Raw genomic sequence first — 27,195 nt, forward strand, 5'->3', positions numbered from 1 at the left:
ACAGATGAGTCAAAATGGATAACACTAAAATTTTCATTTTACATGGAAAACTAGAAATTATTTCTTTTCTTAATCCTTCTTTCTATCTAATTTTCTTCATTTTCTACTTTTATTTTCTGTCTGTGATATTTGGTCAGTGTTTTCAATAAACTGGATGATTGCTTTTCTTTGAAATACAATGCAAAATCAGCCTCAAAGAGTATTAATATTCCAGAAAATTTTTCAGGGTTTTTAAACCTTTAGGTAAAATCCTTTCCCTTTTTAATTACATTCTTAATACACCCACAGCACAAATCACAACATAACCAAAAAGAATCCTTTTTCAGCATCTTTCTTTCTGTAAAATATATATCACAGCAGAAGCCATTTTGATTTTTTCCACACTAGAAATTATGCATATGACACACCTGCTGACTCATAAGGAAAATAATCATGGTATTAATTACTTCTCCATATAAGCCACTTACTGATGATTAGACAACCTACATAATTCTCAAATGCCATCTGGAACTCAGGAATGCCTGTCAGCATAAAACATTAAATACTGCATTCCTATAAACAATAGAAAGCTGTAATATAAAATTATTTTAGTTCTTTTATATTATCAATAATCACATTTACTTAAAAATAGAACTCTAATATATTCATTTCAGTTTATATATTTTATCATAAAGTTAGTGGTATAAACCTTGTGTATTCACCTTTCAAATAGTCTGTAATGAAATTCTAAACATTTATCCAGAAATCGCATACACATCATGATTGCCTTCTCAGTCTGAAGATATTCGAGCATTATCACTTTGTGTTGTTATTTATTTCACAGACCCATTAAACAATATTTGTATTTTTAAGATCATTTTGGTTAAGTTCAGCTTGGCATTTCATAAAGATGGCATTATTAAAGAAATAGAGAAGTGAGGAGTTTGAACTCAAGAGCTGCCAAGAGCATGTTGGATATATCTTGTAAAGACAATTAACCTAAATGGCTAAAAAACTGTTATATGTAGATGGATGCCTCCCTGTTGCAGAAGGCAATTCACTGATGACTGCCATGTTCAGCCTTGTCCTTTAAACTGTCCTTGAACAGACACAGTCACACAAAACTGATTTAGTGCACAATGTGTATGCCCACAATTTAGATGCTACAATTCTTTTCTCTTTCTGAAGACAAGCATGGGGGAAAAAAACCCTTTTTGAATATTATTGTGTTTAATTGTTTACATTACATGTAATCATATTTAGCAATCTTTTGAGGTGGAAAGTACAATGAATTTTATCTTTTTGATGAAATATAATTGCTTTTCCATTCCACTAGCTACACTGCATCATCCTTTTCCCGTCTATCCACCTGTCAAGGAAGACCCATCAAAACACATTTATAATGCAATAAGGTCTGTTCCATAAGGTCTGAAGAATTATTTTTTAAAGTGTCCCTTTAATTGTACTATTTTTGTGGCAGCTTTCTGCAGTAATCACTACTAGTTAGCATAAACTACATATTCCTTTTGGTCAGCTCTACTCCACATAGTTCAGGCTATGCAGCAAAGTAGAAAGCAATTAGTTTTCATTCCAGATTTGCATCTTCCCCAGGGCTGCATGTCATATGCATAAAAGCATTCTTCTCTGTCTCTTCTTCCCTCTTTTCTCTTTTTATAGCAAAAGCCAAGATACTGTTTAGCATGGCTCAATAAAGAAATACCATCTTCTGCAACGCTGCTAAAAATTGCACTAATCAGTACTGGCTCCAAAGAGCTGATTTGTTACTGACCTGAGACAGAGCACACGTTTAACATAATAATGCAATTCCTGTAACATATAAACATTATCCTTACAATATAAACATGACTTTACAAGATAATCATTACAGACATTAAATCTAAGCACATACTATTATTGTAAAGTTAATGAGATGAAACACAAGCAGAAAACGCACACACGAATAAAACAAAGCAGTTTTACAAACAAGTAAATGCTCACTAATACATGTAATTCCTGTGTTTATCTACATTGAAGCATCCTGTCCTGGTTATATACCATTATGTACAATATAGCCACTATGAATGCATTTATGATGCATAAATGAATACATAATCACTAAAATATTTCCTTGTCATTTGATAAGAAATCTTCTTTCTCAGAAAAGCCATTTTAGGTAGAAACAAGACATTTCTTACATTTGCAAGGCAAATATTTACTTTATCTATTCTTCACACACCTATCCAACTGAAGACAAGATTTCTATTTAAAGAAGATAAAACAGAAATCAAGGCAAAATAGTAACTTAATTTGTTGCAGTAGCTAGATGCCCCACTTTGTCTGCACTCTCCCACCAGAAAAGGACTCTGTTGTACTCACAGCTGCAGCAACAAAACAGGGTGGGGGGAGAACATTCCCACTCAAAAGGCTTGATAAACCTGTTGGGGCATCGGTTACATTGATGAAATAATGAACTGTTAAATTCTTTCTGGATTCTGGTACCTGTTTTAAGCACCTGCATTTAATTGCAGCTGTGCTTGCCATGTTTTGTATGCCTTGGAGTAAAATTATCAGGAACGCCTAAATGACGTGAGCGCCTTACAAAACCTGAACAAGGCACTTAGGTTATCTTGTTCCTTTGAACATTTTCAGTCATGGCAAGATTCTCATAGCTGCTCCCCTTCCTTCCTATCATATCATATCTGCTGGATTTGTAAGCTAATCTTTATTCAATTGCTAGTCTTAACCAGACCTCTGAATAAGTAAAAGACAGTGTTCCTTGCTGCTAGTTAAGGGACGTAGAAGCTGGATCACATCTGTATGACTGAGATTTTATTCCCTTTGCTTCATATTTTTCTTTGCTACACTGTCAAATACTTAGAAGTTATGGAGGCGAGAACAGCACAGATTTGAAGCTGAGGCGTGGTTATTTTTTCCTCTGTGGTTATTACTTGAATGTCTTATGTCATCCTAGTGCAGTCCCATTAGCTGAAATCCTCTTTTCTCGCTTCATAGCAATGGTTTTGTCAACTACTATGGAGAAAGCCAAACAGCATGAAGATGGATGTGAAGACTTTATCTAAAGCCCAAATGAGATTTAGTTTTAGCTTGTCTGGGCTCTCTCTTGGCCCAATGCCAGGTGAGGATAGGTCCAGGATAACAGCATTATTTAGGTGTAGTTAGAAGTTAAACGTGCCGAGTTTAGCCCACTGTGCAATAGGATACTAGCTGCTGGGCAGCAAATGGAAAGAAGTAAATTATGTTGGTTGCTGGTTTCTTAATCAGCAGTAAGATATATTGGGTTTTAAGTTCGATACAGTTCCTATCTCAAAGGATCTGCTTTCAGCCTCAGAAAAGATGACATGTTTTCAGATTTCTTTACCTAGAAATAGGGTCAGGGAGAAGAATCATAGAAAGCAGTCTTCTTGCAGCAGCTACTGATGTGGAAGTAGAAAGTGCATAGAAGAAAAGAGGTCATGACCAAGTTATCAGAACCTGTTTTAACAGCAGCTACAACACAGAAGAGAGAACTTTTTCTCTTCCTTTACAGCCACAAAAATGATGTAGTCTGGAGTCTGCACCTTTTATACACAAATGTATGCCAACCATAGTTCAAAGCGTCACCTTTTTTTTTGATATCGCAACCCAGCATGACCAATAATAAACTAACTCCCTCCCTCAGAAACACCAATCAGTGTGTTCAGTGATTCTTCTGTTTCTCAGACCTACCCACAATTTTCATTTGTATTTGACAAACACCCTCTACAGCACAGTCCAAGGATTAATCAAGGCAGCAAGGAGGACATCCCAGGACAGAGATATTCTAAACTCAGATTAATTCCATAAAACTTTTGGCACCTAACTGAAGCTGCTGTAACTACAGATGACATCACCATCAACTTTTCCAATAGCCAATGCACAGGATAAGCAAGACCTTAGGTAGACCGACTGTCACTGAAGATTGGCTGAAAATTGTTGAGACTTAGGAGAGTCCAATCAGGACTACCTGGAGAGACAGGATAGTAAACTAGATGGACTGTTAGTTTGATTGAGTGTGATCATTCCTACGTAGCCAAACTTATCGCTAACCTTCCAAATAAGTTTGCCAACACTAGTAATATTGTTGCTCTACTAGCAGTGAAGGTAGCCTGACTGAACCAAATCTAACTGAAGTGTTAAAAAATAGTATGGCCTTATTGTCATCCATTGTCAGGAAAAAATTAACTTAGAATACCATATAATTTTCTGTTGCATGCCCAAAGATTAAATTGGATTCCTTGTGGTCCTTCAGAGTTGTCTTCTATATGATCTATTATCCCCCAGAAGAGAAAAGACGATTGTGTTTGGTTTGCTTGGTTTTTTTAAACTGAAACTTGTAAATAACTTCCTTGAAGACAACTGACAAGTCTTTCTTGGCCAAAATGTATAAATTTAAATATAGGGTTCTCTGAAGAGTTCCCAAATCATCTCTATCTTCAGAGAGTAACTTCAGCAGAAAACGGATGACCCAGTACTTCTCATCTCCAAAGAATTAGGTTGATCTATATGATTTTGTTGTCATCAGTGATTTTGTTATCAAGGCAACTGCAATTGATGTGATTGAAAAACACAGATTTGTATCACGCAAAAATGTTCTGCTGCATGCAAATGCACAGTTACCCAAATGGAAATTGAGACCTTTTGCACTGTCGATATAGTCACAGCGCAAGACAAGAAAGACTCTCCATCTCATAATTAGACAATGACATTCTGATTATCTTTGCTCTCACTCTTTATCTGTCTCGGGTCATCAGTAAGCCATGGTGACAGGGAGGTCAATGCTAGAGAAAACAGTTAGGACCCACACTATTCACAAAGAAGATAAAAAATAATTATGACCTCCAAGCCACTGATGATATGATCTCCTGTCTGGAAGTTCAGGTAGTCTAATTAATTCATACAGGATTAAGAAAAGCAGTAAACAGTGCAGAAGCAGTGGGGTGGGAAAAGAAGACAGACAGAAAAGAAATCAGTGAGACAATGAAATTGATAATGTGTTCTGGGAAATAACAGAGCAAATAAACAGATTTCAGATACCAAGTCTGAAGTTACTTGTGCATCACTTCTGCCTAGAGAATGAAATACTACACTGTAAAGAGAATTTTCATATCAAAGACTCACTCAAAATATATTGGGAAAGTGATCATGACAGTGGACTAGATAAGGAGGGATTTGTATAGTTTAAAAGCCTAGACAGCACAAGCGCACAAGATATACAATCAGGAATTTGAAATGTGCTGCCAAAGAATCAAAAGTAAATATGAATTATAAATAGTAGTTCAACTGGTCTTCCTACCTCTGAGAGACCTAAGAATTAGACTTGTACAAATTGCTCGTCTGCTGGAAGCTTTAAACATCATCATTTCCATGACCTTGTTGTTCTAGACTAGTCAAGATGTTTGACAATAAAAACAAGCTAAAAGTTAGAAACAACTGAAATGACTTTAAGTGTGCTTTATGTTGAAATTACAGAACATAACTTTTGGAAAGGAAGAGGGACAAGTATTACTATAGAGTAGAAAGTAAACATGAACACAGCATTACCACTTTATTACATGTTTTGTCAGTGCTTCTATATGAAAGGATTTTATTGTTAGAAAAGAGCGTTATTATTTTCATTGTCAATTTTCTTGTAATGCCACTAAACCGATAGACCCACGTGCAGCTGTAGAGAAGAGCAAGGGAGGATACAACCATGTCCATCAGGGCTTTGAAGGATATTAGCTATCCTTTAACTATTGCCTACTTCAGGAATTTGGGAGTCTTTTTGGTGGTGGGAGCTACGATATTTGAAATAGGCTGTCAGGATTGCATTCCTGTTTTGGTAGGGAAACTTTTCCAATGCAAAATTTTTTTTCAACCCTTCTCGCAGGCATAGTATTTACCTGTTTATTTATGTATTTACTAGATAACTAGTATCACATTAAATATCACCATTCAAACTCCATCTCTTGATCTAAATGTCCCCAGTGTTCAGTATCTTGAGGAAATAGCAGAAATTACTATATATCAAGTTTTACTGGCACAACACAAGTAATGAAATTTTTGAATTACATATCATTACTTGTATTTCACTATACTGCTCTAAAAGTAAAAACAATTACAAGCACAGTGATGAAAAACAATATCCAGCAGATGCTCTTCATACCCTTCCTTGCCAAGACAACACTATCTCCTTTTATTAAAGAACAGATTTTTTTGTGGTGAACACAAAAAAGAAAATTCTTATCATTTAAACATTATGCTGCAAGCTAGTTGGATCAGTCTTTTATTTATTACAAGTTTGTACCAGGCTTAGTACAATAGGCTCCTCCTCTTCTGGCACGATCTCAATGTAGGTATTAAACAAATAATAATAATCTGCTGATCTGTATTTGTCTTATAAGCATCCTTCTTTATACCTGCAAATTCTGCCTACCTTTTCTTTAACTAGCATTGTTATTAAATATGTATGTGTATGCATGGGTGGAGAAAGAAAAATAGTGTCTGTGGGTTCCATTGACATACACACTGCAAATATATGCATGATGTGATAGTCAATAATTCAAATAAATGAGTTTATTTATAACTATTTCAGTAGTCATACAATTTAAAAGACATGTTATACCTTGTAGGTATACAAACAATAAACAGCCTCGGGTTAAGAATACTTGGCAACCTAAGTATAGTAAGATATGCACAACTAACAAACCTGCCCAGTCATTAACAGGTTATATTTAACTTTATAGACTATAGAATGAGTTTTGAGGAGGAGCTTCAATGAAGACTGGGCACAGTAAGAGAAAGTGCACTAATGACTGTAAGATGAATAGCAATTCAGAAATCAAAACCAATACTGCCAGTACAGCAAACAAAAAAATTCAACTTTGTAGTAAAATCTCTCTCTTGGAAGGAAAAGGAGAAGGCAAGTTTCAAAGCTTTTAAAAGAAAGACTAGAAGTTTGTATTTGAGAATATGAGTAAATAGACTTTAAAAAGCAAGTGATGTAAGGCAGAGGGCTAAGTGAGGATTATATTAACACCAGTAATCAAGAGAAGCAAAGCTGTAAGTATTAACGTCAGACAGGCAGATGAGATCATAAGTCACAGTGTTGAGATGAGCAGGCCTTCAACTGATTTACGGCTACATGGACAAACAGCAACTGTCAGACCTCAGAGCTGCATAGAGCAAGAGCACATCAGGAAAGAAAAGAAAACCCAGCAATTGTTTCTGACATGATTATATTCAGGTGACCACTGAAGACCAAGAAAATTTTCTGAGATAGGTAAAGTTTAACTGGAGTGGGGGAAGACCACTAAAAAATAAAGTAGTGATGCCTTCATAAAGGTTATGCTTATGGCTATATTATCTGAAGTAAGGTGTGGAGGAGGATGCAAAGGCTGAGGATGGATTCCTGAGAAATCTAAACACACACCTACATACAGAAAGAGGAGGAGGAGGAGATGGAGGAGAGGAAGACCCACCGCATAAGAAACTGAGTCTGAAAAGAGAGAGAATCAACAAGGACAAAATGACAAATGTCCAAGAAGAACAAAATTTAGTGAAGACTATAACATAGCATCACAGAGAGATGACAGATGGAGTGGAGGAGAATAAAGGACAAGCCTGGAATTCCTCCAGGAAGAAGTGGAAGATTAGTGAGATCAATTTCAGTGCAAAAGATAGAAACCAGAAGTGTGCAGTTCTAGAAAGGCATTAGAAGACAAGAGATGAAAACAATTGTACAAAGCGTACTAAGGGGGTGGGGAAATGAAGGAAGTCTAGAGATAGAGAGCTGGTGAATAGAAGCTTCTGAAGTTGAGGGTTCTTTTGTGTCATTTTTTGTTAATATGAAGAGACTCGGACATATTTCTTGTGTATGGGAAGGAATTCAAGGAGAGAAACAGAAATGAAAGAAAAGAACAGCAGAAGGTCAGAAGGTGAACAGGGACAGGTTCAAAGACTACGAAACAAAATCTTAATGTCTGTTTCAGTAAATGAGGAGAAAGGTTGAATTTTGACCTTGGTTGGTTACTTAGTTTTAAGAAGTTCACATGGAGAGAGGGAGGAATAGATAAGCTGAATTAATAAAAAATACAGAACAGGCAAAACTGCAAGCAAAGATACTCATAACAGATGACAAAAATCCCAGAGATTAAGAAATACAGAAAATCAGCAGAATCAAAAGATTTTCACCAGACAGAGTCAGCAGTATCTCTAAAGCATGGCAGATGGCATTAGGAACTGAGAAACTGGATACTGGGAGTCAGCCAGGACCATGAATTGTCAGAAGGGTTTGGAAGTGTATGAGAAGAACAAAAAAATAGAGCCTAAAGGGAACTGATAAACTGATAGGGGAAAGGAAAGTACAGAAGAATAAAGGAAATAAGATCTGAAAAAAAGTCATCAAGATCAACAAAACAGAAGTTTTACAAAGTCCCATTCTTGGAGAGAGAGAGAGAATTAAAATGTTGTAAAAGTTCAAATAGTTACAGTAAAGGAACTCAAGAGAACACAGTGCATAGAGAAGACCAACTCAAGTGTGTAGCTGATTGGCACATGGTATACAATTCAAATGAGAAACAGTAGCACCAGGGCAGCTACAGAGTTGGATGGTTATTCATATGGGAACTGAAGGCTGAGAAATTATGAATGGAAGAAAGTTGCAAGTCAAAGTCAGACAGAGAGATGGGAATAGGTAGAGCTGTGTGCATGCAGACCATAAAAACATTAGAAAGGCAGGCAGAAGGAAATTCTATTGTTAAAAAAAAAAAAAAAAACCCACAGAAAAAAAAAAGATAAAGAGCTAGGAGCAGCCAGAGCTTAAGAACAACACCACAGATGTACCAACTTCTTTGACCCAAATTCAGAGTGGATGTTGTTGGAGGTAACAGTCTCCACAGAAAGGACCATAGATGAGGCTGCGTTAATAAAGAAGGGAACAAAGTTCTGTGGGCTGGAGGAAACAGCAGGAGGTAAAAAGACAACCTCCAGGTTCTTTGAGACCAGTAACATTCCAAAAACATCAAGAAAAAACAAAGAGCAGATAATGGAGGAGATGAGGAGTTTTGCACCTGAAGGAAAAAAGGAAGCGACAGAAATGGCAGAGAGGAGGCTGAACTGGAGGCAGAGGTAATTTAGGGGAAGAAGGAAAGGACAGAGAATACCAAAAGAAGTGTAATCGGGACATGAGTTGATATAAGAGCATGAAAAGCATCAGAAAGCACAGAGAGAAACAAGCACCAATAAAGCAATCAAAAATAGCATGAGAAAGGAAACAGCACCATCCTGATCGTTGCTTTTTCATATATCCTGAAACTTCTGTTATCTGAACCCGTTATATATACCCTCTCTGAAATACATTAGCTGTTTTAACAAATTACATGGTGATTTAAAATGCTAGTTGATAAGGATGATTTGTTATGACATAGTTATACTAGGAAAAGATTTAATCCACTGAAGCTTACATTGCATACCAAGTCCGTATAAGCAGTATTGGTCCGGTCATTTTATACTTGTACACTCTGTAACTATATTAGAATTTCATGCCAACACACGCTAATAAATTTTTTGTAATGTAGAACTGGACTAATCTGAGCCCTATTCTCCCAGGAATTTTAATCGTATTTATGGATCATTTGCCAGAACAGCATACTGATTGCTTAATTCTTCTCAAGATATAGTACACAAGAGAGTAAATAACATCACTGGTCAAATGTTCTTTTGCATCCTTGGATGTACAGATGTCTGGGTTCTTGGGGAGGGAGTGTTTGGAGTTTTTTTAAGGAGCTTGTTTTGTTATTTTAAGCCTACTTGTTCTTTTCCAAGCCCAACATCACAGCTAATGTGTCTGATACTTTACCAACAGTTGTTTTCAAGCACAAGATTTCTGAAGGCAAAGGACTGTAAACAGAACGAGGCCAGCTAATGTATTTTAAACCATACCTATCCCAGGAAGTTACACAGGGCTTTTGGTCCCCAAATAAGGGTACAGCGAGGCCTGCTATATATGGGAACCACAGATTTCAGCTAACACATTAAAGCTCTAGGAGTTAATCTGCCTGAGAATTAAAAAAAAAAAAAAAAAAAAAGTGAATTGAAATCCATTCCATCCCTGTCACTCTGATACGCTATCAAAGTCACAAATACGCACACTTAAAAAACAAAGGGGAACCAACACTTAGAAAAGGATTAAGAGTTATGTGTAATAATTTTATTTTCTTTGAGACATTTATGCTCTAGTATAATTTCATCTCCTGATGTATACATGGCAGAATTCAAAACTCAAGGAAGCAGGTTTGTAATCCATCAGAATTACAAATCCATTTCCAAGTGATGGAATTCTCAGTAGACTGGATCATGGCAAGCAAAGATGTCAGTCCCCAAAAGGTATGTGAAATCCTACATTAACTTGCACCTTGCACAACTCCTACGTAGTCAATTGGAACGAGCAGGATGGGAGCTAAATAAGATTCCAGGTAATTTTTATTTTAAACTATAGCATTGCCGTGGACTCAGTGGAACACTTTAAAAAGTGCATATCATAAGAGCTTTCCTCTGCCTAGAAACAGAACGAGCATACTTTAAACTGGGACAGAGCATAGAAAAAGTCAACAAGAGACCAGAAGCAATAATAGGAAGTTAGAAGAACAGAACTGAAATCTCCCTTGAACCCTTATCTATCCTACAAACAAAAAAATCCCAAAGCTTTTATAAGACCACTAAAGACTGAAACTGTGTCTCCCTGTACAGCTTACATTTAAACTGAAGAATTTTTCATAGAGGAAAAAAGAAGAGAGAACCAGAAAAAGCAAATGTCCCCACTTCTCCCTTTAGCAATGGATCTGACTTGCAAAGGGCAGTCAGGAAGCCTGCCATTCACCTCACAATCACTGGAACAGCTAGTTTAGCTTAACTAGCACTCTATCTATGCCCGTTTATTATTCATGTGCTAAAAAAATAAGGGGGGGGGGAGGAGTAGCAAGTGACATTTAATTACTAAGTGAAAGGTAAGAAATGTCTCCTTTTCAATAGCATAAAGAAAATGCCATTAATAGATACTACTATTATTCCCTTGAAAATTTTATTCATGATTATTCTCATTCTTGTTCATTTTTCGTCACCCTGAATCACAAAAGTAATGCTTATTCCAAAGAATGATAAAAGATTAGCAAAGGTATGATGACATTTTTAATCTGTCCATGAACAAATGGAAACTCTATGTGACATTATTATCTTGTATTTGTCTGTCTTGTGTTTTAAACACTTTCTGAATGTTCCTGCTTCCTCAGTTTTCTTGTTACTGTTACGCTGCATTACATTTCTGTGGAGATCCAGCCAGCCTAGAAGTAAAGAGGTATTAAATTTCCATATCATTCCAACAGAATTACTCTCAAGATATTTTAGTCAACAAAACCCAGTTTATAATCCCACATCCTACAGGCGAGACACTGAATGTGGTATGTAACATCCTTACTTGAAATTACCTCTGGTACCTTTGAACTGGATTACTTGAACTCACCTTTGAACTGAAAGACCACACATATGATGTCAAGTTCTAAAAAGATTTCCAAACAGTGTTTGTAAACAATCAACCAGTAAGCCTGTTGCTGGCCATGGGCAGATTTAGGGAATCTATTATAAAGAACAAAATTACAAGGCACATGAGTAAGTATGATATACTGGAAAACAACTGATCCTGTGGAATGTTCCAGGGAAAGACATGGCAACTGAGATATCTGAAGGAGATCTGCAGTCCTGTGCTGAGATTGATCAAGAGGTCCTCTGACAAGAGACTAGGAAGTTATAAATACACGTAAGTTCAAATTGAGCAGAATTGCACTAGGAACCTGATGAAGCAAAGAAAACCCTGCCTTCATTAACACAGACATCTCCCAAAGTGAGGGCTACTGAGCATAAAGTGCTTCTTGTCTTGGAAATGATGTAACTCCCTGCCATTTTCTGAGAAGAGCAGTGTTGTTCCACAATTGTCTGCTATGTCAGTGTACATCACTATGCCTATCCCAAATAGGTAAACTGTAAACCAAGAGAGGAAGATATATTGTGATGAACATGCTGAGAAGGCAGGAGCATCCATTATGGGAACAGCAACAGCTCCAGGGCTTAACCAATTTACTTTATAGGACCCCTGCGGCCCAGCTCTGTATAGAAGCAGGTGCCAAAAGTGTCCAAAGCCAAAGAGCCTGAATCTTGTTTGCTATGACTGAATAAACAGCGTAAGAGATTCTTCAGTTCACCTGAAGAAATTTTATGCTGTGCATAGTGGAAGATAAAGGTACTATTCTTTACTTTCCTATATTAAATTAGAGATCTACAGGTGTGTACAGTGTAGCCAAGCAAAGACAGGAAAATTAAAAGGAAATTAAACTAGAAATTGATAATGACAATTTTATGGACATAAAAGGAGGCCCATGATGGAAACAAAGTCTAAGCGATTACCAGGGAAATCTGTTTATAGCTGATGATACAGCCACTGCTAAAAACGTAAATTTAATCCCTGTCTCAGCAACTGCAAAGGATACTAAAAAGGAAACAATTTAACACTTCTTATCTGTTGAAGCAGGCAAGAAAAGGACCCAGCGCATGTCTCAGATCTGTGCTGAGGTTGCTGCTGCTGTAGATGTTTAGGACACAAGGCAGTGCTAGTAACTACTTCTGACAGCACAGATTACATCTCTCACTGACATCCATAGCAAATAGGCATCTTTGCATTAGAAGTTAGATGGCTGAGAAATTTCAGCACATCTGTACCCTACAAAATAGAAAACCACTCAGGAAAGAGGAGGAGGAGAGCAGAAGGCAGACTGGGCAATAACCAAGCCCAGTGAGTCACTGCAAGACACTCACTAGCAGCAATGAGAAATTCACTCACAACTACGCACAGAACTGGCGACAGTACACTGAGATCTAACAGAGGGGAGAAGTCTGGCGAAGGCAACGAGGCAACCAAGTGCCTGGAGAAAGAGGTCACATCCTTCCGGAACAAATGAAGAATGCCGAGACAGCTTTTCGTTTTCGTATGTTTCACATTTCACATGTTAGGTACACTTAACTGGCAATATCCAGCCACCTCCATTAAATCCTGTGCCCTGGTCGTCTAAGAAGTCTTATTTTTGACATGTATTAGCACAACTACCTCAACGGATATTCTAAAGATAAGATCCAGTCACAGTTAGCAGACACTGAGCTTCATCCTTAGTAGCACTCACAGAACTAGGTCTACGCTTGCCATGTGCAGTCTAAGCACCCAGGAATAATCTTCAGCAGAAGATACAATGCTATATGAAATCACTATATTACTGGCATTGTCACGAAATAATCATTTTGTATTTTCCATATGTATTAGATTTTTCTAATGATCATTCAGTGTACTCCATTAAACATGTTACATGCCAGTCAACATTGAGCTAACACCAACCAACCTCCACTTTCTTATACGCTAAGAGTTGCCTAAATTTAAATTTTAAGTTGTGATATGCATAATCGCTATTTAAGACACACATAAATGCATGAAGTCTAAAATTTTATATTCACCAAAATTTATTCCTGGAACAGGACTAGAAAAGTTAGACAAACAATGGGGAGAAGAAAAGGGGAAATGGAAGTCTGATTTTTTTTTTTCCAAGTTTAAAGTATTTCAGATAACCTTAGCAGGAAAATAGAAAATAAACACTTAAATATCTTTAAAAATTGAATTCAAGAGTGACATCAGCTGGTATAACCGACCTGCATGGCTAACTCTCAGACAGAAACCCCACTAAAGCATAATTAACCGCCTCACATAATAAGCTTGACATGAGGTCTCCACCATGCAAATTCCTATCTCCAGACTCCACACCTGAATAGAATTGCTCAATTGCAGCTCCCCTTACTAATGCAAGGACAAGGTATTTTTCTGCTGTTCTACCTGCAGGATTCAGGCATAAAAATGACACTGCTTTTCCTGGAAAATTTTAATCGCAGGATTGGGACATTAAACTGATATTGCTTTTGTTAGAATAGTTTTAATTGCGTTAAATGTGGATGCAAACCATATGGGTATGATTTCTTGCACATATTTTAATGACTCTGTATGTCTGCATAAAATCTTTAATAAAGAGAATTTAAACAAGTGAACTCATTATGTTATCAGGAGAGCAACAGATGAATCTTGAATCACTGAAGGCTCCTATATACATTTTTGTTTTATTTAAGCAGCCTGGGGGGAAAAGGGAGAAGCTATTACAAAAATGAGCAAATTTTTACAACACCTTGACACTCCCTCATGTCACTTAGTGCCTGTTTTACATTTTCATTCAATGCACCAAGCTGAATATTTTTTATCAGTTGATGGTTGCTGCATCAGTTGAGAACATTTGAGACCTTTGTGCATGTGCTGAGTTTCCACTAGAAATTAACAAATCATTTTTGGCGAGTTGACTGAAAACACAACTTATGAATCCCTGGAGTTCATGTTCCCCATAGTTTACCTTTTTTTTTTTAAATTAGTGATATCATACTAGATGATATCTTTTTATTCAGTTACTTTAAAATTTGCTTAACTCAAAATATTAAAGCTTAACCTTTCCCTTTAGGAGTTATTCCCTGCTTATATCAATTGGCATTGGGGAACATAGATTCCATATAAGACATTCCAAAACAACAGGAGGTTTCATCACTAAGACAACTGCTATAAATTAAGCAAAGCTATTTTCAAAGCTTTTTTTTTCCATAAGATTACCAACAAGTATTAGTATTTATAATTTTCAGTGCATTCAGTCCTCATTTTTTAAGGATTCCTGTCCAAAGTTTCCCATATTTGACTGACTAGTTAACAGACAATCCAAATTTCCTTACCAGATAATGTGATTCTGCCCCTCTACTCAGCCTTCTTGAGACATAACTGGAGCACTCTGCCCAGTTCTGGGCTCCCTTCTTATGAGACATGGGCATACTGGAGTAAGGCCAGTAAAGGGCCACAAAGGTCACAGAAGGAGAGCGTGAGAGCGCGGGGACTATTTCAGCCTGGAGAACAGGCTCAGAGGAGTCTTATCAGAGCGTACAAATACCTGACTGGGGAGGAAGTAGCAAAGGCTTGGCCAGACTCTTCTCAGTGGTGCCCAGTGACAGGGCAAGAGGAAATGGGCACAAATTAAAATATGAGAAGTATCACTTCAACATAAGAAAAAACTTGATCCCCTTAATAAAATGGAAATAGCAGTATTTCTCCACCTTATCATCAGTCACATCTTGTTATCTCTTACTGGTATATACTTTTTTTTTAATTATTCAGGGAAGTGATGCTCTCCCTTTTAGGGTCACACTGAAATCAGTATGGCATAATGGAAAGCATTATGTAGCTTACTCTGTAGTTTATATTGATTTTACTAATTAATCTATTGGAATTTACCAGAATTATGGGTCAGCTTCTACTTACACTTAGCTTCTACTGAAAGAAATTACCATGAGACCAAAGGCCCTGACCACAGTAGTGTAACAGCACTCATGTTAATGTTTTTTTATTAATAACTTTTATTGAAAAGCTAAGTCAAGCAAAATAAACATGGTCTTGCAAGGAAACAAGAAACAATATGAACAAGTCATATTATTTACAAGAGAGAGAGGAGCAGAGAGAATGAACCATAGTTGGGATTGCTTCTTCTCTCCAAAATGCCATTCTAAGTAATGCATAACCATTCTCTTTCACTGCATTAATATGGTCACCTTCCCTTCTACTCCCTCTTAGGTGGTCCCACCTCTATAGGAATCAGTTGGACTAATTATGACTCTATTTTATTTTTTTTTTAACAGATTACTGTGGCATTATTGTTGTGATTTATTCACATTTTCATATTGTACCCCAGCAAAACTCATTCAAATAGTCCTTATTCAGAATGATCACGTGGTGATATACTTGGAACGCTAAATGGAATAGAGCATTCTTGGAACGCTCACCATTTAGCTATATATTTTGTGACCCTGCAGTTAGCTATATTTATGCTATGTTACTTTATGTTTTAGACCTTTCTGATATGCTTATACTAAGCCTTCCCTAATTCAGGTCATTAGGCCCAATGACTTGGTATATGAATTAAAGTACTAAACGAGGAAAATTTGACCAGAGAATAGGATCATCTCTCCGGGGGGAGACTAATGTAGGACAAAAGGACTTCAATTCCTTCAACTCACTCTGAAAGTACTTTTTGCTTCTAGTGTTGTTTTGCCTTTTGTGAATGTTTGGCCACGATCTCCTATTTGTCCCAGTGTTGCCATTTCCTTAAAAACTGGCACTATAACATATGAAAAAAGTCAGTAGTGTGGAATCAGAACAGCAATCAGTAATAAGTAAAAGCACTACACAACTGAGTATGTGCATGAGTGTGAGCATTCATGTTTAGAATTGGTAAATGACACAAATACTGGGCTTCTTGCCCAACTTGCTAGTTAACACTGTTCCTAAAACATCCATACAGAGCTTTGTTTCTTTCTAAGACCTTTATCATCAAGTTCTGTAAATAGGAACATTTAAAGATAGGGAAACACATACTCATGGATGTGTATTCATTTTGCACAGTCAAGGGGAAAGAATTCTTTAGTTAGAGAGATCCTTCTTTATGCAGCATTCTTCAAATACTGACAGTTGCAATCAACTTGGTTTGAAGAGGGATGGTATAGTTTTAAAGAAGGCATAAAAAAAATTCTTGTTGATACCAGCACACTGCCACTGGATTCAATGACTCCAAATTTGTGCAACATATCCAAATATCAGCAAGTATATTTTAAACCTGTCTTTTTTGGGTGACAGGGGGGAGAGTTAAACAAGCAAAATGGTTTGTAGTTCTAAGTTTTCAGATCACTTCAGTCCGATTGCCTGCTCTCGTGTATATCTCTACCTTGCTGCAATTCCTCCTCTTACAAAAGAACTTCATTTCCTTAATACATTCCTTTGGGGTATTATTCTCTAGTCCCTGCAAGTGAAGAAGGACCTGTAACAGGACTATGTCCTTTGCGTGGAAAACATATTCAAACTCACTTGCAATAGTAATAACGTAATAACATTGTTTCAAAATGGAATGACCTGTACACACACTTCCTCAAGCAAGCATTCTTCACCAATTTATTTTCCTCAGTAGATACAGTTTCCATTCTAAACAGGCCGCAATGGAAGTCTATTGCACTATTTGGAGATAATTATCAATGATACCTCTCAAAAACATTCACAGAATGCAGTTTGTAGAATTAATATAAATGATGAAACACAGTCCAAGATAAGCACATGACATACTGCTACAGCTTCTAGTTACGCAAAATTCCATAGGGATCTAATTATTTTAAATGAGCAAAGGAACAACAGGAACAACAACAAAATACAGGTAAGTCAAGATTTTAAATTATACTTGAATAAGGAAAACAAAGAAGCTGGGGGGAGGATTGGTCCTATTAAAAAGTCCATAAATATCCTGCAAAGCACCAAAACACCATGAAACCAATACTTTCAGGAATTTCATTCCAATGCCAAGAAACAGAATGTACTTACTGTGACTAATACATTAAAATACTGAAAATAAATTCTAACAGATTAAAAAGATCTTGTAGCAAGTGAAAGGTATAGTTAAACCATTCCAAACCTAATCAAGCTTAAGAGTAGGGCAGTCTTTCCCCATTATTAATAAGAATGTAAGCTGGATAAGTAGACTGGGAAACCATAAATTATGGCCAGTAAAAGTAACAAAACATTTTTTACAAATAAGTTTTTAATTAAAAATGAAAAGACAGCCATTTTTACTGAAGCAATTTGCTGCATATTCTTAAGTTTGGTCTTCTGTGGTCTCCCACACACATACGTTTCCAACAAAATGTTATTAAATGGGGGTGAAACCAGAATACAGTTCTAAATGCAAAATCAAATCCATGTTTTACATGTTTACCTTTCTAGGTGGAAATATGAAAATATTTTTAAATCTTGATCACTTAATGCTGTGCTTTAGGGTCAGGAAATATCACTCACTCCTGCCAATCTGCAGTCCAGTTACATGTGAAAACTGTTGTTCCACAAGGGTAAAAAGTAAGCAACAGAAAAATTGCACACTACTTTCAGGCTTCAGCTGAGCTTTTAAAACACATGGCCAAACACGTTGCCATGGAAATGTTCTGCAAATACATCCAGAATTTCTTAAGATGGAACTGAATATCATTTTTAAAAATAAACTTCTACCATTTCAAATATAATTGCTCTATGATGTATTTAAGGGAAACAATGGCTCTTATCTAGCATTTATAACACCTAAGTAATAACAGTATCTCCAATTCCATTTTGTGCTCCATACATGAAATTAGGCCACTATCTTCCTATGTAAAATACCCATACACTTGGGGTTTTTTATGTACTCTGACTTTCCTATCCATCACCACAGTAGATTAGCAGATACAAAAGTATCAGCCTTGCAATAAAGTTGGCAACAGTTAAAAACAAAAAGGATGATGCATGCTTCAGTAAAACGAACTTGGTTTCAAAGAACATTCTAAATATTTAAGTTATTAATATTCTCTTTTTCAACCCATTAGTATTTGTATGTGTCACTGAGTGTAATAATTAAAAAGGGGAGAGTTATCTTGCCAAACTTTCACTGTTATGATCAGTGAGCTATTTTTAAAACTGATTTGAAATGAAGGGAAAAAAAAAAAATCTACTACTGCAAAATGAAGCAAGATCTGTGCCTGCAGAATAGCTCAGTCCTGTTACACAATGTGATACATTGTTTTAAATAACCTGCCACTGTAGGTAAACAGTTGCCTTATACTGCGTTTCATACCACAAACACACACATTCACAATAGCTTTGCGTGCCGTGTAAAGATAAAGCAAAATAAAAATGCAATACAATCTTGTCATTTTACTTTACAGCAAAGGTATAACCTTTTACCACAAATTAGTCAAAAGAAATCATATTCACAATAAAAACAGGTTGAAAATATATATGGAATAAGCTTACATTGTTCAAATAACAGTTAACAACACGTTAGATTTCCAAGATATACATTGCTCTGCTTATGTAAACAGTCTACCCTATAAATCCTGTAGCAAATGCAACATGAAGCAATTACACAGACAAAGAGATTGTAAATGACCTAAAACTGTAAAACAAACCCTTACGTTAGAAATATTAGTATAAACTATGAGGTCATACCTGATGACTTAGAGACTGTAATGTCTCACTGGTTCCGAGCTGCATGACCTTTCTATTTCCAGAGACCCCCAAAAATTGCATTTCCTGTCTTACAAAAGTACATCACAGACCCATCTATCTTTCAAAATCTTCTGGGCTAGTGAAGAAAGCATTAACAGCCATTCTGTCCGTCAGTAAGTCCTGGAGTCATTACCCTCAAGATATCAGATCTTAAATATAGTTTCCTCTGCGCGATTACAGACATCCAGTAGTCAAGGAGGCTGACACAGCTATATCACTGATGCTGCTAATGCCATCTGAAAACAGTAAGCTTACTGCTTAAAGCAATCCTGCATCATCCAAACAGAACAAGCCACATCCTTCAACTCCTCACTTGCGTTTTTTATAAAACCTAGCACTGCCATTACAGATTTTGTTTTCATCTGTGGTCAGCTAAAGGAGAAATTAGATATTATGCAACCAGCTTTGCATTAACAAAAGAAAAACAGCAGATGAAGTGACATATCGAGGTTATCAAATTTTGCTTGCATGACCACTCCTCAACGAGCACTATCACCGTTCAGGAGAAGCATCACAATCTGATCCAAAGGAAAATTACCAGAAAGAAATTACAAACAATTCACAGGCAGCAAGGCATTTAAATACCTCTGTGGTACTGAAACAGGTATTTTATGCAGCCTTATGAATCCTAGTCCCTATTAAATTAAAAACATTGCTTGCCTAAGTATCTTTAGTGTTTATTTTCAATAAATTGCATGATCACTGCATTGTTTCCATTACTCCCTGCTAGCAGCCAGAAAACAGCATGCCTTGAAAATGTGCCAGTATTATGACAGCAAAAATGTGTTTTGATATCAAACAAAACAATCATGCATGAATTTCTTCTGATACAAGAGACCTTTCAAGCTAACAAATGTACAGTATCCTCCTTAGTAATTTTTAAATTATTAAGACTACAACATAATAACTGGACTTTTTATTAAAACACATACTTGATACAAGTGAAATTGATTATTACAAATCATTATTTATATTTATTGTTGCTATCATTATGGCAATAAACTTATGCAAACAAAAAAATCACTTCACAGAACTAAGACAAAACAGTGCCACCAATAAACTGGAAAAAGTTATCATTGAATAGTTCCTCTGAATTCTAGACCCACAGAAAAATTACTCGTGTTCACACAGTGAGAAAGCCCTGTTGAGGCACTCAGTCCATATGCTTAAACACACAGGAACATCCCCTCAACACATATTGAAATATATTGCTACCGGTCGAATTTTACAGGCAAATAAAACTTGGAGGAAAAAATCTTCCCTAATTTAACTACAGCTGCATGTTATTCAAATGAATTTGGATGTCCTTCTTTTCTTTGAAATATAAGCAGAAGCTGCAGCTAGAAGTAAATGGTTCTAAATTAATTCACCCAGATCCTATTCTGTTAGTTTAGCATTATTATTATTATTATACTGTTGTAGTAATTGCTCTTTTGAGTAACTTAATCAAATTTAGCTTATAGTCATTCACATTATGGCACTGATAAAAGCAAACTGGTCTCATCCATGAATATCACATATTTCCCTTTAGAGACAGAAACTGTCTGCTATCAATTTTTAATTGATTCACTTTATACAGTGTGCAACTGCCTCAACGTAAGGACGCTACACCTACAGGGAAAGGAACTTAGCCACACATTTGCACAGGGTCTCCAGTAATGTGTCCTGTAGCCTAGCAGAGGCCAGTCAGTGAAGCCCTAGGAGGCTTTAAAGTGCAGTAGGGAACCAGTTCAGGCCAGACTTGACACTGCTTTTTATATTCTCCAAAAGAGTTACTCTTGAGGCCCAACAACCTGACACTGTCTTTTTACTGCTGATGATAGCGGCAGTCCAGGTGCCACTTTGAACATTGTGAATGTTCTCAAAAGCAGCCACTCTTAAAGTTTTTCCAGAGTAATTCATTAATTCACTTTCAACCTAGAAAATATTATTAAATCTATGTGCACAGGATGTAAATACATACACGCAAGGAGACAAAAGTCCTTTCAAAAAATAGACATGGGTGATTCAGCAGTAAAAGAAGGGGAAAACAGCCTTCCCTGCATCAGTATGAAATGGGAGTATCTCCCAAGGTAATATTTTTATTTCCAATGGTAATTAAAAAAAACGTATATATACCAGCACCAAACACTAAGTTATTTACTCCTATGCAAACATTCAGTTCTGCAATACTATATTCCGATCAGTAGCTACTTACAACTACGTAAGGGAGTACAACCTTGCATCTGTAAGTTGCTGGCAACCACTTCCAAGTCCCCACAAGCCACCTAGGTAGGATACGAAGGCCAGCAAGATGGTAAGAAGTGACCAAATAAAAAACTTACGTTGCCAAGGCACCTTTCATAAATATTATGTAGGCGCTCTCTGTGCAAATCTTGTACTACATTATGATCTCCACTCAAAGAGCGAAAAACACAAAGCTAGGAGCTATAACCACAGCTGTCAGAAACATCACTTAAGATTTTCTGCTCACAAACAGTACATAATCTCTCCCCCAGCTGGACATTTGAAGAATTCAAGAGCTAGCAAAAGACAAGACAGAACACTATTTTCCTGAGTTAGGTTAAGATCTCAGTACAAATTATAACTGCACTCAGAAATATACAGTTATTTTTTCATGCATATTATCCCAGCTAGTGGAATCTTTTACCAGAAGTTATTCCATGTTTTTCCTCATGGCAATACAATTACTATTTTGCAAAAGTGAAAATTTTAACATTTCATTAGCAATGTTAAAACAGAGAGAGGGTATAAATATGATACTATTTGATAAAGTATAGATATTTATTCTGAGAGATGTTAAAGCAAAAATCTGGTATTCCATTCCCTTTAGAATATCAGCAGGTATCACTTTATACCATACAAAACTCAAAAATATAGTTTGCTTCTACTTCATTTTTATTTACAGGAAACAAAGAAAGAATAAAAAAAGAAAAAAGCCAATTCAGAATTCCTGTGGATTATGCAAGGTGAAATAATGGTCACTTTGAATCTATCACAAATCAGCTTCATATCAAAAAGACCTGACCTAAGCAGTGAGTGAACAAACAACAGAAGCTCTGTCACTCCACTTTTTAAATTAAATTTAAGTCATGTTTGCTAATACTAATGAATACATAGAGAATGTCTGAGATTAGTGAAAGGTACTGTGGATTGTAAAAGTAAGGTGAGATGATATAGTGCTGTACCAAAAGAGCTAGAAGAACAATACTAATGCATATACCTCAGCAGCATTTTGGGGGATCAATTTTACTGTATATTTTTATTAATGACCAGAGCACCATTTGGGTTTGTTCAAAGATTTCTGATACTGGAAAGCACTGATAATATATGAGGAATGGAACATCACCAGGAAGACATGGATTACCTTTAGGACCACAAGAATAAAATTGGGGTAAAATTTAATAACGCAAAATGCAAAAGATGTGAACTTATAAATTATTAAGTTTCTGCTAAGAACTGAGAGCTCAGCAGTTGAAAATTACAGTGGATGAAACTGTGGGGACAAAGCTGATCACAGAGTAATTATGAGCTACCAACAAGATGTCCCTATGGAAATGAAATCCTAGAATTATCAAGGAAGATATTTCTAGTACATCAACGTCAACATTAATACAATAACTTGAAGCTCTATTAAAATCTTGATTCTGATCATCTATGCCTAAAAAAATGAATTCAAACTGCAAGAGATAAAGGCTTCTACAATGGTCAAGAAAATTTTGAGAAGAAACTGAAAACATTTCCTTTGTTTAGCTTAACAATCAAAAGACTAAGGGGGAGACCTGTCTAGGTGTCAAGACAGAAGTGCCAAGGAAGAAGAAAAAAATCTTCAAATAAAAGAACCATTTTGGAACAAGCACAAATCCATACAAAGTTGTCATTAATGTTTGGGGTTTTTTTAACTATAAGAGGTTGAAGGTCTGCAAGAGTGGAAAATCAAACTCAAAGATCAAGAGCATGCCTTTCACTCCTATATTTCTACAAGAGACGATCATGAAAATGCAGACAAGTGAAGAAAAAAGCAGAAACCTAAGGTACAGCAGAACTGGTACCAAGAGCAGGACCTAAGGAAAAAACGGAGATTGCCCTGGAGCTCAACGCTGATTGGAAATAAGTTTAGAATCCTGAAGCAAAAAAAGTAAACAAAAAAAAAACTTGACTCGATAACAGGTGGTTTCTCCTGTACTGAAGACACCAAGCTTTCGTCTCAATATGTAGAATGGTATTAACAATATAAATAGCTCAGCAATTTCTCTTAACCAAAATAATTCATCAGTTCTTAAGTTTCAGCTGATTGCTCACATCAACACAGATTAAAAAATATCTTTGTACTTGAGTGGAATAAGCTCAAAAGTAATTAATGATAGCCCATTCCCCTTTAATCCTAACGACAGGACTGTTTCAATTACCTTTCTCTAGTCTACATATGTATCTAGTTCTCCCGTGAAATTATTGGGAGGTTTTTGTTATAAAGTGTAAATACCCTTCTCTAGGCAAAAAGGAAAACCATTTAGAAAATACAAGTTTAAATTTAATTAACTGAGTAAAAACTTGTTATATTTTATGGACATACGTACTATGTTCTCTCAAATGAGATACTGTTCAAAGACTCTCCTTTTGTGATTATTTCAACAGGCATTACGTAAGTCTAATCAGCTCATCTGTGGATAACCATGACTGTGTTCAAAGGAAACTCGAAACATTTATAAAACAAAACAGGAAACAAGCAGAGGCAGACCTGAACCATGGCTACATAGTCAAAATTTGCACATGAACTGCTTGGTTCCAATTCCGCCTAAAAGTCAATGTAGCTGTATCAAAACCTGCCTTTCCAAATACCCCACTGTCAGTGTTGCTGTATCGTAGCACTAAAACTCAAGCTTGTACCTCAGACCAGTCCCTGATGATCCAAATCACTACACTACAGGTTGCCAACAAAGTGGAATAAATGTATAATAAACAGTTTAAAAACAATGAAAAGAAAGGAAGATTTCTATCCAGTATTTTACCTTTAAAAACAACTTTAAAATGTCCAGCATCCCATTTCCCAAAAGATAATGTAGAGAAAACAGACATCTCCTTTCTCTCAGACTGCTGAGGAGCAATCCTATACTTACAGTGTAAGACATTGGTTATTTACATTTGTTCTTGGAAAAATACAGAAAATAAAAGAGTACAAAATCTCCTCAAAGTTTGCAATTGCACATTTATTTTCTTAGCAAAATTATATTTACGCAAATCAGGTATTCTAGAAAATTATTTGCAAAACCAGATTGAAATTATAACTTTTAAATGTGTGTCTAGAAGGTGAATAGGTTATATTTAAAATGACCATGCCTTCCTTTTCCGACCTCAAAGAAAGCAAAGCTTTCCACCTTTTTAAGCATCTCAGCAGTACTGTAACTTGTGCCATGGCCTGGGAAAACCTTTCTCCTTTTTCTAACTAAGGACACAGCTGACTAAGGGCTTAACTTGCAACCATTGGGGATGCTAGAATCAATTACAGGAAAACACTTTCCTCAAAAAGGTGATGATGGAATTTGGACTCCATGTTGTACAGCACAACAGAAATTTCTTTTCCTGATATACGAAGAAATAACAATTTAATCAAAAAATGCTGGAACCTGTTAGCAAAGCAAGTGCTACCAGCCTTCCCACAGAAGGAACAGCAGGACAGGCAATGCTGCTCAGGCAATATCTCCCAAATATTATACAATACTGAAGCTGCAGCTTAATGATATTGCACACCTCTTACCTTCCTTTCTTTTGATCCTTTTAATCTCTCCCTTGTCCCTGAAGAGGAAGAAAAACTTCTTTTTCTTAAGAAAAATTTGTCAGTTCACTAATCCTAGCTTCTTATCCGCCTCAGAATAGATCTGACTTTTCTAAATATTTTGCATTAAAAAGTTCTCTTTCAAAAAAGAGAAATGTTAAATTTTGACATATAATTACCATTATCCTCTCTGCTAGCAGAAAATGATGGCAAAATGCCAACTTGCTTGTCTGCTACAGATAAGACATTTCCAAGCTTCCATCCTTCCCTTTAGAGAAAACAGAACGGGAAGACCAGCCAGGAGAAAGCCTACCCTGTCAGCTGATCCTGTAAGAAATAAAATTAATATTCTCCTAGCAGAAATCATTTTCCTCCGAGCCTGAGGTAAATGATATGCCTTACCATATGTTATGATGGTCCTTTCAAGAATGACAAATTTGATGAATTTTTCCTGGATGGTCTTTCTCTCATCCAATCTCTTCTCAACACCTCCAGCTTCTGCTGCAGGCAAACTCTCAAGAGGCATAAATCAGCATAGCATCACCAAATTACATAACTCCTACCCACCGGGGATTTAGCCTTTTCTATTTCAGACTTAGCACAAAAAAGTGGCTGTACATTCTTCAATAATCTTTTCGATCTGTGTAAAGCTTCAGAGAATTACCCTGACACATTGCTGAGCTTCGACACCTATACAGCCATTGTGTGCACTGGATTAAATTATAAAATTAGAGATAATAACTATATAAACTAGACAAATTCATAGATACTTATGGATAAAAATGGGGAAGAATACAATTTCTTAGAACAATTCAAAATGCTTTAAAAATGTAATTGCCCATATATTTTTTAAAATATTTAAAACACAAACTGAAACTTTGCTTCAGTTCAAACAAGGGCAAAAAAAGGCAAAAGACAGGTTCAGGCAAGTCTCTTGACTGTATATAAAAATATCAGCATATTGTTACTTTGATTACAAACTCAGCTGTGCACTTCTCTTTAGTTTACCTATACTTCTAAGCAATCAAAATGTTTGAATACCTTTGCAAATCCCCAGATACCAGCTTACTTGCACATCATTTGTGCATCACGGTCCTTTTGAAAGTTTTACTTTTATCAGTAAAATATAGACAGGCAGAATAGATAGATATAAATACAGATGTTTTAAAAATCCATCTACCCACACTTAAAATTTTCTCATTTGCTATAAAATATACTGATTCCAAATGAGAATGAGAATAAATAAAGATCAATTTTAGCCAATATTACTGTCAAAACTCATCCAAAAATAAAACTGCTGGACACATCAGTTACCCCAAAATTTTCCAGGCTGTTTTAAATGCTTATTTCAGTCATGTAAAACAAGTGGGTTTGTATGCTTAAATATGAGAAGACAAACCTAACATTGGTTATGCAAAATACCATTTGGAGTCTTAGAAGATTATAATGTGGGATGAGAATTTCAAAGGTTGGGAGGGAAGGCCACTGCCTTGACGGGAGGCAATGGGGGAAAAGAGCTGTTACAAGAGTATAATTTAGGATTAGGTTAGTAGTCTTGACAAAACCACGACGGGAAGAAAGCAAGACAGTAAAAAGTGCTTTATAAATGCAATTTATCACATAAATATGTAACATATCAGACAGATTACTACCTAATTTTATCACCTCTGCAGCTACAAAAATAAATAATAAATAAAATTATCAACTACTTAATTCCAAAATCAATTCTGAAAAGTGAGCTCTGAAACAAACATTTGCTTTCTTGTAAAGTTAACAAAATTGTGCACATGAAGAGCAAACAGGCTAAGATTAACTGCACCAGCTCTGTCTTGCCACCCTTCCCCTGGGAGGGGACACAGAAAAGCTATTCAAGCAGCACACACTTCACTATAAGCTAAATGTCTTATTTATGACTGTCCAAGGCCAGGCATCCACAGCCTAAACAGGCACTGGGTTGGGGGGTAGCCCCCCTCTGGTAGATGTAGGAAGAACACAGAAAAGGGAGAAGAAAGAAAAGTCCCCCCCAAACTAGAGGCAGGCCCCAAAGCTGATGTTGGGATGCTCTGGATTAAATTATAAAATTAGAGATACTAACTATATAAACTAGACAAATTCATAGATACTTATGGATAAAAATGGGGAAGAAGATATAATTTCTTAGAACAATTCAAAATGCTTTAAA

The 27,195-nt window shown here is 36.2% G+C and overlaps 1 protein-coding gene across 8 annotated transcripts in view; it reads right to left on the minus strand.

Annotated features, from left to right (window-relative positions):
* SLC4A10 (solute carrier family 4 member 10) overlaps positions 1 to 27,195 on the minus strand; it is a 165,051-nt gene that overhangs the window by 106,490 nt on the left and 31,366 nt on the right. For 3 of the 8 annotated variants that reach the window (XM_052791620.1, XM_052791619.1, XM_052791622.1), the window contains exon 1: positions 19,181 to 19,550. The exons of 2 other annotated variants lie outside the window; for them this stretch is intronic. In XM_052791620.1, coding sequence (XP_052647580.1) covers positions 19,181 to 19,261 — 81 coding nt within the window. In that variant the 5' untranslated portion in view covers positions 19,262 to 19,550. Of the gene's footprint in view, positions 1 to 19,180; positions 19,551 to 27,195 lie in introns of those variants that run through there. 3 more of the 8 variants (XM_052791625.1, XM_052791624.1, XM_052791626.1) reach the window with 1 other exon arrangement.

This window comes from Harpia harpyja, chromosome 7 (assembly GCF_026419915.1).
Source record: "Harpia harpyja isolate bHarHar1 chromosome 7, bHarHar1 primary haplotype, whole genome shotgun sequence".
NCBI lineage: Eukaryota > Metazoa > Chordata > Aves > Accipitriformes > Accipitridae > Harpia > Harpia harpyja.